Source organism: Falco rusticolus, chromosome 6 (genome assembly GCF_015220075.1).
Source record: "Falco rusticolus isolate bFalRus1 chromosome 6, bFalRus1.pri, whole genome shotgun sequence".
NCBI classification, from domain to species: Eukaryota; Metazoa; Chordata; class Aves; order Falconiformes; family Falconidae; genus Falco; species Falco rusticolus.
The window spans coordinates 41,420,433-41,433,183 of NC_051192.1; the positions used below are offsets into that span (position 1 = coordinate 41,420,433).

Below are 12,751 nucleotides of genomic sequence, written 5' to 3' on the forward strand. Positions count from 1 at the left end.
TCAGCTTGGATATGAGCTTGTGTGGAGCCAGACTGCAAAGTATGTGTCCGAGACCCCCCGTAGCACAGCTAGTTGAAGAGGCCCGTTTTGCTGGGCCTCCTGTCACACACAGGTTCTTTATAAAAGTTTATCATATTTTATTGCAGCACCTGAGCACTGAAATGCTCACTGAAAGTAAATGAAATGACTAATGTCTGTCACGCAGCCACCTCTCATCTCCTTCGCTCGGACCGGAGAGGCGTGCAGCCGTTAACTCTGCGCTGCAGGACGCGCTGGGGATCTGCTGTTTGTGTGGAGCCCGGGGAAGGGTTTCTCGCCCCGCCGCCAGAGCGGCCGCCTCAGGGCAGCGCCAGGCGGCTCCGCCGAGGGCCGGCGGGCGGGCAGGAGGAGCCGCCGCGGCGGCGGACAGAGGCGGCGGAGGAGCCAACCGCCAGGCGGCTGCGAGCTCCCAGAGCTGCTCCTCTGCTCCCAGTATCTCGCACCGCCGCCTTCACCGGCCGCTCTCCCGGGCTGGGCTCCGTCCCGCCACCCGCGCCCCAGCACTGCCTCACGGCCCCCGCCGGCGCTCCTTCCCTCCTCTGCCCCCTCACGCAGCGCGCACCGCCCGCAGCCAGCCCGCGGCACGGCCCAGTCGCTGCCGCTGAGGCGACCGCGGAGGGACCGGGAAGCGACTCCGACGGCCCCGCCAAGCCCCCTCTGGCGCGGCGCCGCCCCGCCCCTCACGGACCACCCGCCTCCGGCCCCGCCATGCCCGCGCCGTCCGGAGCCGGGGCGGAGCAGCGCGGCGGCTAAGCCCCGCCTCTCTGCCAGCGGGCCCCGCCCCGCCGCCCTGCCAGCGACAGCCGGGCACTGCGCAGGCGCGCTGCCCTTTGGCCCGCGGCACAGCGTCCCGGCAGTGAGGCTCGCTGGCGGGTGGAACCATACTCCGCTAGTGCGGGGGGAGAACTGGGAAAATGTGCCTCCGGAGGCTGGCAGAAAGTACGTGCTTGCCTTTACGGAGCCTCCCTTTTATTAGAACAGCGTTTAAGTCGGAGAAAACTCGGGGTTTTTGTTACTGGGTTAAAAAAAGCCCTGTCCGGACTGGCAGCCCGTCGCTTCCCCCCCGGTGGTCACTGGTATATCCAAGATGGAGGCGGCAGGTCGCAGGTGCTGACGCCCGGCCCGCGTGAGAGCGAGCGGCACGGGGGTGGCGGCAGCGGCCCCGGCGGCTCCCCCCGCCGGCGGGCAGTCCCCGCGCCATGGTGAGGAGGGGCCTGGGGCCGGGGCCGGGCGGGTCGCTACCTGTCGCGTCCGGCCGTGCTCCCCCAGCGTCTGGGTTGGAATGGGGCCGTTTCCGTACCGCGTTTTGGAGGGGGAAACGGCGCAGCGAGCGCTCTGGCTGCCGAGCTACGCGGGAGACCGCCCCGGCCCCGCGGCGGGGAGCGGCTGAAGGGAGGGGAGCGGCTGAGGGGGTCCCGGCCTCGCGCGGCGTGCCGAGGCGCGTGCCGCAGGCCGCCCCGGGCGGGGGGCGCAGTTCCCCTGCTCGGCGTCGTGCGGCCTCGCCGGGCCACGGGCGCTGCCCTTGCACCCTCAGTCACCAGCAAGGCCGTAGGGGTAGCAGTTGCCTGCTTCCAAAAACTTGATGTATTTCCTTCTGTGGTTCTTCCGAGCGTTACACTTCAAGGAGTAATTTGGGGTTTTTACCTCGAGTCATGGTGGCAGTCGATACGCTCTGAACTTCGGTATGACATAGTGTGTCGTGTTGTATACTTAAACTTACCAGGTAAAGAAGATAGGTTAAATCCAGAGGTAGATTCCAAGTTGCATATATCTGCTATTACATCTTCTGGTCGGTAAGTAAAGCTGGAAATTTTGCTAAAAGTATTTCCCAGAGTCATATGTGCTAACTTTGGGAAAAGGCTTTTCACCAGGTTACTTCTGATTTTTACTGATCCAGAACATATATATGGTTTAGATGTTAGAGCTGTGTCAGTGTAATGGTGCAGTCTGTGGACTTGGTGGTTGATGCTGATTTGCTGGTGTAGGAACAGCTGTCTAAACAATTTCTAAGAAGCTAAGTGTGTCTAGATGAATTTCTTTATGCCAGTTTCCTTTGCTTCTTGAATGAAGTGTGTTTCAGAATTGAAACAGTGTTTAGAAAGTAGGTACTTAAAAATTCCTTTCTGGGATTATATATTAATGTGTATGTGGTATAACCAGATACTTACTGTACCAATGGATTGCCATTCTGCAGCCAAATACAGCTGCAGATGCTGTTAGAACATATGAAATGGCGGTTGCATGGGGTGAGAGGAGTTAAGCTACCACTAGTCTCTTTGCTTTGTCTCCAAGTATGTGTTTATAAGACGTTGCCTTAAAAGGAATACAGTAGCACACTTCATGCAAAAGATTCTTTTTAGCTGTATTTAGTATTTTGGGGTTTTTCTTAATCATTAACCTAATGTCCTTTTGCAGCCTCACAAGAAAAAGAAACCATTCATAGAGAAGAAGAAAGCAGTAACGTTTCACTTAGTGCACAGAAGTCAGAGGGATCCACTTGCTGCTGATGATACTGCACCCCAGAGAGTTCTGCTGCCTACACAGAAAGTAAATATTTGCTTATAATACTGAGGTTCATTCATATAAGAAATGCTTCAAGAAAGAAAAGTGAGTGTGCAATTGTGCAATTCAAAAACGTAGCTTGACAGAAGGTAGGTTTTAGTCCAGCTTATTAGAAACAAGTGGATGTTGTAGGGAATTGGATAGTTGTGAGTTACTGCCTGATGGGTTGAGGGATGACTAACTGGCATTAGGGATATAAATTTATTAAAAAACAAAAATTGCCTGACTCACCCCGAAAAAACAGACTTTGTTAGTTATGCTGTTTAAGGTCCTACTCGAGCAGCACTGGACCACCAGACTGGATGGTTACAACGTCCTAATTGGCTGTGAGTTAAGGTAATGGGCAGAGAGAGGACTGCAAGAATTTTAGAATTCAGGCATTCTCAACATATGTGTTACTTTTTTTTTTTTGCTAGTAAGTTTTAAATGAACTTAAGTAACTAAATGTATTTCTGTTTACAATACCAAGGGGCATGAGGAACAAAGGAGGGAAGAGCAGCGGAAGTATGGAGTCTTCTTTGATGATGACTACGACTATTTGCAGCATCTAAAAGAAGCCTCTGGCCCCTCTGAGCTTGTCCCTTCTGTGCATGGACAGCAAAGCAGAATTGTTGTCACAAGTAAGGGGCACATAGAAGATGAAATACAGCGAGTTTCAGTAAGTAGTGTTTTTGCTAGTAATAACGTTATGCTGTTCTTCAGAGTTTAGCATCCTGTAGACACATTAACCATATTCAACAAGTGTTATCATGACTGTGATCTATGTATGTATAGGATTCTTTTGACACAGTCAGACTTTCCTACAAGTAAAAACAAAAGTTGACAAGCCAAAGTTTATTGATGGGACAGTGTTTTGCTAGCACAGTGTTAAAATGCTTTGTGTACCCATGACAAGCTTTTCTTGGCAGAGGTGGCTTACAAAGGTATTTGTTTGAGCAAGTCATGTTTTTCTGGGGTTGGATTTTTAGAACTTTTGAATGCTCTGGGAGTTATGCATATACCAGATTATATTACCAGTACACCATGTTTTTAAAGTAGAATGTTAACAGAACCCAGAGGGAATAAACCCAAACTTTTCAAATTGCTGGCATAACTTGTGGGATTTCATGATGCTAGACCACATTGGAATGGAAAATCAGTGAGTAATTTCAAGCAATGAAGTGTGCAATTGCCAGTCAGTCACTTTTCATTGAGGGAGTTTGGTTTGACCAAATACTGTAAGTTCAGTCAAAACTGATGTTCTTAATTGGAAATACCTTCGGGTACAGTTCAGAGACACTACATAAGATTTAAAGTTATTTTAGATGGGCATGTTAATAAGCCTTTCAATAAATGGGTAATTTCAAATGTGTGTTAGTGTTTCCCCCCCCCCAAAAAAAAAATATTAGAGATTTCATTGTGCCTGCTGTACAGCCATTCTCTAAAAAGCTTCAGAAATGCAAAAATACTGTCTGTATACCTGGAGAATATTGACACAAGAATAAATGCTGCCAATATTTTACCTAGCTCTTGTTGCATAACTTTGACTATTTGCCACCAGTAAAGTAGGGCTTGTCTTAAATAAGTAGCATTCACTTATAATTATATAAGAGTTTGTTTGGGTTACATTATCTGCATATTTTTGTTAATGTGAACTCACATGAAAAACTGAGAACAAGTATATTGTGGTGTTGTTTTTTTGTTTGTTTCTAAGGCTCCATCTATTAAGTTGCCTTCCTCAGTATTTGCCACAGAGTTTGAAGAGGATGTGGGGTTGTTAAATAAAGCTGTTCCTGTTTCAGGTATCATTAAATCTCTTTCCTTTCTGTAATGTGAATTGCTGTCTTGGTAGTAAGCGGTAATTATGGCTTTGATTACATTGTCATCTTAATTTTGGTTTAGAATAGGCTTGATAGCAGATAAAGAATGACCTATGATATTTACATTTCAATTTGAGACCTATTTCTGTGATTCACTAATAATAGCTTTTTAGCTTTGCTTGGGAGTGGTGGAATCCATAAGCTGTTATCATTGGGTGGCAAATATAAACTAATACTGGGAAAACTAAGTAATACTATTGATGTATTACTCCATCTGTTTGAATTCAAGCCTGGAACCAGATTTTCACTCTCAAAATACATCTTTTTTTCAAATGCTGAGTCATGTTTACTTTCCTTCATTATATTATATCAGTGTTACAGGCTGCAAGTATGCTTTTGTTATGTATCCATGTTTCACTGAACATTCACTTTACAGCTCTTTTAATATTTTATAACAGGAAGTAATTGTGGTAGTTCTCTCTGTCCTGACAGAAGGATGCTGAAGACCCCTCTGTTAATCGCAGTAGAGAAACACTTTCTGACCTTTTGTAATGCAGGGAATTCTAGGGGGTGGGAGCTAGGGTTGGCAGTTGGTCATACAGTACTTTAACTTGGATATCTTTTCTTCTGCAATATTCTAAGTAAAAATATATTAAAATACATTTATGGAAGCTTAAGACCTCTGGGGGATATTCTTTTCTGTATGAGGAAAATTGACAAGAGGCTGGTGACTTGGCCTCTCTTGTGTAAAGTCTAGAAATATTATTGAGGAATTTTCTGATTCTTGGGTTTAATTTTTCCTTAATGCAAACTAACAGTCTAGTTCTATTGGGTTTTATCCAGGAAGGTAGCTTCATAATGTTAGAGGAACTTACATATTTATGGTTTGGGTTTTTTTAACTTTCTAGGACCACGGCTGGATTTTGACCCTGATATTGTTGCAGCTCTTGATGATGATTTTGACTTTGACAATCCGGAAAATATCCTGGAAGATGATTTTGTTCTACAAGCAAATGAACTACAGAAGGGGTAGATAGAGCTTTGTAGAACTGTTTGTCATATGTAAATAGGAATGATGCCGTTTGTTTTTTTCATGTGCTGTAGGAAGCAAGAATGGTTTCAGATTTCAAATAGAATACTTAGTTGTATTAAAGGAAAAAAGTATTGCCTTGTGTTATGTGGATGGCAGCTTACAAAATCAAATTTTCATGTGTTATCCAAGAGATGGGTTTCATTTGTTACTTTGAGCTCATGGTTTATATGTGTGTTTACAGTTGCAATGTGTTGAATAACAGGAATCTTGAGCTATTAAAACATTACCATCTATCACATTTAAAACATGTCAGTAATAATACTGATGAAGGTTAACAGATGTTTCCAGAACCTTTACAAATAGGTTTTGGTATAGTTCTCATTATTTTATGAACAGTGAGGAATTTTGCTAGTTTTAATATTCAGGAATGCAGTATTTTTCTCTTTCTACTTTGACACATACAGCTGAATGTAAACATAGCCTCACTCTCAGTGCACATATGTGTGATCCAACGATCACCAGAAGTGGTTTTAGCTTTCAGACAAAAGTAGTATTATGCTGACTTTGGCAACATCATTGCTGCTAAACTTGTTTTTCTTTTACTGGCTTGAAAATAATCACGTTTTATCTTCTCCTCTCAAGATTTAAAGCTATTACTACCGATTTCAGATAACTCAGGTTGGTCAGGAGCTGTAGAAAGGTCCATGCATTATTCTAAAACTGTTTTATACTTCTGTTCAGGGGATCAGATGCTGAGGATGAAGATGAATGGGAAGATATGGAGGATGATAGTGATGGAAAGGATAGTTGTAGTAATGATAAAGACTATGATTCAGAAGGTCCTTTATCAGATGATGGGATTAATGAACAGACAAAAGAATTCCTTTTTATGCAAGAAGAAACCAGGAGTCGTTTCACAGAATATTCTATGACATCTTCAGTAATGAGAAGGAATGAGCAGTTAACCCTGTTGGATGACAGATTTGAGAAGGTGAGGCGGCTCAAGAATGTAACTGTTAAAAATGAGTGTTAAATGCTTCTTTGTGCTTTGATTCATCTTGTAAGGTGGTGTCCTCTACACCTATGCAAATTCTTACTGCCTTAAGTAATTATGGCATGAAACAGATGGTCTTTGCACATATCTGCATTTAATACTGGGTGAGTTAAGAGGCTTGTGTTAAATAAGTTATAGTGTTAACTGCTGATACAGTTAAACACTGATACAGTTAAACAAAATTACTCCAATCACTATAATGAGCATTCATAGTTGGTGTTACGCTTCTGTCTGAGAGGCTCAGTTCAACACAGCAAATCATGTACAAGTGCCCGGTAAAGACTCACTTCTCTCACCCTTTCTCCCCACTGTACCAAGCATACATTCACCAGATGGTGTCAGAGCAGTGGAGATACAGTATAACTGTCATCCTGAGCAGTGACAAGCTTTTTAATGTACAAATTGGGAAAATGCATCAGAATAAGAAACATTTTCCAGAAGCTGATTTTTATATTATTAAAAGATAACTTTGTGGCTCCCATGCTTAAAGAATGTTGTCATTAAGGAGGAAATGCTACTGCAGATGTGTTTGGCAGTCGTTCAGCAAATGAGAAGGAAAAGGAAAAAATGGCAAATAGAAAGAAATGTGTAGGTCTTCTTTAAGTTATCAAAGGAGTTGCACAACAAATGTGATCTAATTACAGATACCCACTTCTTTATTTTAGTTTTTTGAACAATTTGATGAAGATGAAATTGGAGCCTTGGATAATGTGGAGTTAGAAGGCTATATTAACACAGACAATACTCGGTTGCAGGAAGTCCTGAATGATTACTACAAAGAGAAAGCAAAGAAGTATGTATTCCCAGAAGTACTCTGCTTCACATAAGTAGTTATGTAATTCTGTGTTTATATTTAAAGTTTGGGAATGTTGTTTCCAGTTCATGTACTCAAAGATTACATCCCACAATGAAAGCAGCTATGTATGATATTACCCATTTTTTATGTCCCTGAATATCAGTTTTTGAGACCATAAAATTAAGTGGAGGCATTTTGTTGGTTTATGTGAGATTATGCTCCTTTTGTATAATTGTATTAAATTCAGTGTAAGTAATATCTGCAGGCATTCTTTTATTCCCTTTTTACTGTAACGTACCTTTCTCCTTGTACCTTTATTTTTAACAGGCTCTGTAGCCAAGTATATTCTGTCCTGATGGTATGCAACGGATTCCGCTGTGTACCTAGTTAGATGACAAACTTGCAGGTGACTGTTGCATGAGTACCACTGGAGCACTGCAAAAATGAGTGCTTATAAAGCAACCCCATGTCAGTTTAAGACCACATTGCAACAGTGTATTTACTTTAACTTTGGGGTAGTATCACCTGCTTTAAGATAAATTGACTCAGTGTTCTCACATTAGTCTTTCGTTTCCCGATTGAAAGATACAGTAATGTGTCCCTTGGAGTGAAAGGTGCAGTAGCAGGGTACCTAATCCTCTCTAGAGCTGCCTTGCTGATGAACTGCAAAATATCTCCTCTTCCTGCCCTTCAGTCATAAATATTGTGTGCCACGTACTTTTGAAATGCATAAAGACTTCTTTTATTGACTGTGTCTCTTGTCCAAATGTTACAGTTTCTTTTGGGGATGCTTAATTAAGGAAACTTAATTTTGCTGCAAGTTTCATTGGGAATATCTTTCTCTGGTTTGGGGTTTTACTGAGGGGCGACTAGGTTTACATAATTACACATTTTTAAGAAAAGATAAGCCGTGCTTTTTTTCTTCTCTGGACTACTTCAAAGTTGTGTGAAATTGGATGCTCTTGAGCCCTGTGAAGATTTGGACTCTGCTATGAATGAAGAAAGTGAGGAAGAAAAGGAGGAAATAGTAGCTGTAGTTATCGAGGAACCAAAAGAAAAGTGGGATTGTGAATCCATTTTGAGTAAGTATTTTGGAGTTCACTTGTTCGTTCCTAGGATTTCAAAGTCAGTGGTAGGTGATCTCAGAACTTTTCTGACAGTGCTTTAGGTAAAATGCTGTATGCTTCTGGAGCACAACAGCAAGAATTTTCAAAGACTAATTTGTAATAAATTCACTTAAATTCTTTTTGCAAGCCTTTCTTCACTACTTTTTTTTCTTTTTTTTTGTTTTTGTTTTCCCTTTGTGACCTAGGTACATATTCAAACTTATATAATCATCCAACACTTATTAAGGAGCCATCAAAGGTAATTTTCTTGAACTTATTCTGAGTAACACCCTGGCCTGGGAAAACTTGAGACAGAAGTGATTTTCTTAATGGGTATCTGTTTTTAAAAGGAGGAGGGAGCAGAAGAGAGGGCTTGGGAGGGTGTTAATCTCTGGTATTACTTCCTCACTGAAGGGGTGGGTGTATTTTTTTCTATTAGAAGGAAAATTGAGTAAGTTCAAAATTTCTGTAATTGCTAAGCAGAAACAGAGAGCAATGAATTTACTTCGTTATCTGTGATAGACCTTTGTGTAATCTGTGTTTCTCAAGCACGTATTAGGTTTTTTTTCCTTTAGCATAGGCTTCTGTTTCCCCTTCTACAGTTTGAAACAATTTATTCTAGTTCTTTTTGGCTTTCCAGACATTTCTCGTCATTAGAGCACAGCTTGACATTCCAGATTTTGAAAGGAAACCTTTTTCTTGAAAGCTTAGAAAGGAATATTAAATGTCTACTTAAGGTCTTTTTTGTTTTTCATTAGTAATATTTAAATAAAAGGGAGAAATTTTTTTTTCCTTGTTCTGTGAGGCTGGATTCTGTTCACAGGTTTGTTTGAATTCTTATTTTGGAATTAATACACATTTTTCTGAGGGAAGAAAATAGTGTGAGGAAACTTGGATGTCTATTACTGTTAAATCTGAATCTAACTTTTTTATATTGATAAGGTAGTGCAATGTGTGCTTCCTGGAGAGAAAGCTAGGGACCATTAATAATACGCACTCTCTATTTTAGCCCAAACCAATAAAAATATCCCAGAAGACAGGAATTCCTCTACATATCTTGCCTCAGAAGAATCTTACTGCTAAGCAGATTGAACGCATGCAAATGATTAATAGTAGTGACCTGCCAAGAGCATCAACACAGCCCCGTTCCAAAGACGAGAGCAAAGAGGATCGCAAAGCTAGAAAACAGGCAATAAAAGAGGAGCGGAAGGTATGCTTTATTTAAAATAAAACTCTGCAGAAATGTGTTGTTATCTGAATTGTGTCTTACAGACTTCTTTTAAAGCTCACTTGATCTTGTGGCTGGTAATTAAGAGGAAAAACTTGCTGATCTCAAAGGATTAAACAAAGGTTCTTTTTTAGGAAAAAAAAATTACTAGAAGGAAAGTTAACATCGTAATTTTGCCATCCTTATTTCCAGTATGGAAATTTTGAGTCTGTTATTGTGGCCACTATTACATATACACATACAGAAGGAGCCCTCGTATTATTATCTAGGGAAGCAAAGAAAACATTTTTGATGTCTGAGATCTCACAAAGTGAAGTCTCTGAAAGAAATGTGGAAAAATCAAATTGGCTACAATAATATACCAGTTGTTTTATTTAGGAACAGAAATCACCAGCACATTAGAAGCTTCACCTAATTAGAGATGATGATCCTGGTGGTACACATGTTAATTTGAGTACTGATAATTAGTGCTGTAAATAATAATATTGTCCAGATTGCTGCTGTTTTCATGATCCAGAACTGTTAATTGGAATGGTTTCTTTTAGCATGTTATGCTTATTTTCTAAATTTGTAATTATTCGTATGCACAGGAACGCAGAATGGAGAAGAAAGCCAACAAGCTAGCCTTCAAGTTGGAGAAAACAAGGCAAGAGAAAGAGTTGCTAAATCTGAAACAAAATGTTCAAGGATTGAAGCTGTCTTGATGAAACTGAGGAACTTACTGTGGAAACATCTTTTAAGTTTTCGTTTGTATTGAGAAGGGAACTGCAAACTCAAGGCTTTGCCAGTCACTCTCGAGGGGTTTGTTATTCAGATACGACTGTAGCAAGAACCAGTAACTTGTCATTCTTTCTGAAATGAAGTCAAACATAAAGTGGTGTATTAGTGATGTCTGTTCTGTCATGAGTGACACGGCAACTGTTGCAAAGTTTCATTACAGTAGAAATGTATTAAAATGATAAGTATTTTTCTTACAAGCTATCAGTGGACAAAGTTTTATATGTATATTGTTGAATGTATTTGACAAATCGGCAGAATCCTACAGATTTGATCTGATTAGATTCTATTAAACTATTTCAGTTTACAAAGCAATATATCCGTGTATGTCTTCTCTCTCTTTTACTGATGGCTAAATATAGTGCCTTGATATAGCACAGTTTTGCAAGTCAAGGAGGTTTCACCCACTCCTTAGTTTTATTCCGGGTTGGCTATTTATTGTTTGGGCACGATTATGAAGGATACAGAATAACCTTTTGTAGCCAGAGGTGTCTGAAAAACTGTTGTGTAGCTAAACATCCTTGTTGCTGAACCAGAGTTTTACATTTCTTGGCAGATAAAATCTGTCACAACATGGGTTGCAGTTACAGTAGTCGGTGACCCTTACTGTTGCGCTGTGATCAGCTTTGCAGAAAGTACTCAGTCTGAGCAGTGTGGCCAACAAAATAGCAGATACTTAGAAAAATACTGTATGTTGCAGATAGCCGTTGTCTTGATTTTCCTGAAATGTTGTTCTTCGGGTCCTGCATTCAGCTTGGTTTCATTGAAATACAAACTTAGTACCCACTGCAGTTGTTGCAAAGACTTCCTCGTGATGAGAGAGGGCCAGTATCTTTAAGCTTGGTGTGATCTTAAATTTTGCTACTGTGAATGTGAGTTACTCTGACAGCAACCAGTCCGTACGTGTGAATGAAATGAACAGGATTTGTAGTCAATCCTGTATTCATAAGAAACCCTCAGCTTTAGGTCTTTAGGACTGTAGACTGAGCAATCTTCTGCCTTTGGGTGAAACGTTAACCATTTTAGTGGTAACGAACACAGTAATCAACTGTGACTACTACTGGGTTCAAAGCATCTTAAACATTACTTAAGTAGTTTTGTGAATGCTAGATGGAGATAGGTAACAGAAGGACTGATGAGGCCTTTGTTTTTATTGGAAGAATGCTTTTGTATATTTTAATTGGTAATGTGGATTTGGAGGAGGGAATAAACAGGCATTTAAGTCTACAAGTCTCTTGATCACTGCTCAGAGAAGTGAGGTGTCAATACAGTATTCGCATCTAGATCAAGCCTTCCTTTTTCTAAAACTGTTCAAGAGTTTGTGTTAACCAAATCAGTAGAAGTCGTCTGTATGATTAGAAGAAGTTTCAGGCTTCATTTAGCTGATATCTCTGCGAGTTTTCATGTTTCACAGGCTTAAGCAAGGTCTGCCTGTGTAATAATTGTTAGTTATGTAATTGCTGATCCATGGTGACTTGATTTGTGAGCTTTTGAGTAATGAAGACTGACCACCTCGTACTTATGACTCCTGACAGCAGTGCAGAAGAGGAAATTTGAGAAACCATTCTATTGAGGTGAGTCAGATGCCAGGAGAGGAATTAAGTGGTTTGGGTGGAATGTGATTTTTGTGGTTTACTGAAAAGGACAATCTTTTACTAAAGACAGTGCACATGTTCTTTACTAGTCTTTAACTCATCTGCTGTTGTACATCTCTAAAGTAACTAATCTCCTGTGGCAAATAGTCCTTTTTCTTGTCTTTTCATTGCTGATTCAGTGATACTGTGCTTGTGTCTAAATAGCTTTTTTTTAAAAAAAAAGTAAGCTGTACGGATCAAAGCCTTGAGGGGGTGAGAACAGAATAAGAGAGATGGAGGAGGCAGAGGAAGACACTGAAAATGAATAGTGTAGCCCAGACAAAGCAGACACACAGAAAGATGTTCCTTGGGAACATAAGACTCAAAAAGGTTACAGAGTTGTTTTTTTCCTCTATGCTCACAGTTAATGAAACTCTGTAGTAACATGAACACTGCCTTGTTCAGGAGTATGGTAGAATCTGAAGGAAAAGGTAAGAAACAAAAGCAGTCACACGTGTGCCCAGTAAGACAAGGATTTATTTTGTTTCAGCAAGAGCAGGTAAGAGCTCTTCAGTGAGAAGCCTTTCCCTCTGTAGGTTACAAATCTCATAAAAATGGCTCTTTGTTATTGTTCAGGTTTTCTTAAAAGTTATTTAAATACAAGTGATGTCCCAGCTCTGAAATGAGAATGTGACTCAGTGGAGTCAGAAAGGCTTTAAGCTAATTCCCAAATAACTTAAACCCCTGTTTTTTCACAAAATTACTGATTTAAAAAGACAAAAA

At 40.9% G+C, this 12,751-nt stretch overlaps 1 protein-coding gene across 1 annotated transcript; it reads left to right on the top strand.

Annotated features, from left to right (window-relative positions):
• The first annotated feature begins 903 nt into the window (after window positions 1-903).
• Window positions 904-10,711, top strand: LTV1 (LTV1 ribosome biogenesis factor). The gene is made up of 11 exons (XM_037392378.1): window positions 904-1,241; window positions 2,455-2,586; window positions 3,071-3,259; window positions 4,295-4,382; window positions 5,309-5,429; window positions 6,175-6,424; window positions 7,153-7,280; window positions 8,226-8,365; window positions 8,596-8,648; window positions 9,399-9,599; window positions 10,208-10,711. The coding sequence occupies exons 1-11, from the start codon at window positions 1,239-1,241 to the stop codon at window positions 10,319-10,321; spliced, it is 1,419 nt and encodes a 472-aa protein (XP_037248275.1). The 5' UTR covers window positions 904-1,238; the 3' UTR covers window positions 10,322-10,711.
• The last annotated feature ends 2,040 nt before the right edge of the window (window positions 10,712-12,751 follow it).

What these genes read in the sequence shown, in the direction of transcription:
- LTV1 (XM_037392378.1), top strand. An exon ending in TAAAGCTGTTCCTGTTTCAG is followed by an intron (nt 4,383 to 5,308) that starts GTATCATTAAAT and finishes TTAACTTTCTAG; the next exon opens with GACCACGGCTGGATTTTGAC. An exon ending in GCAAATGAACTACAGAAGGG is followed by an intron (nt 5,430 to 6,174) that starts GTAGATAGAGCT and finishes ACTTCTGTTCAG; the next exon opens with GGGATCAGATGCTGAGGATG.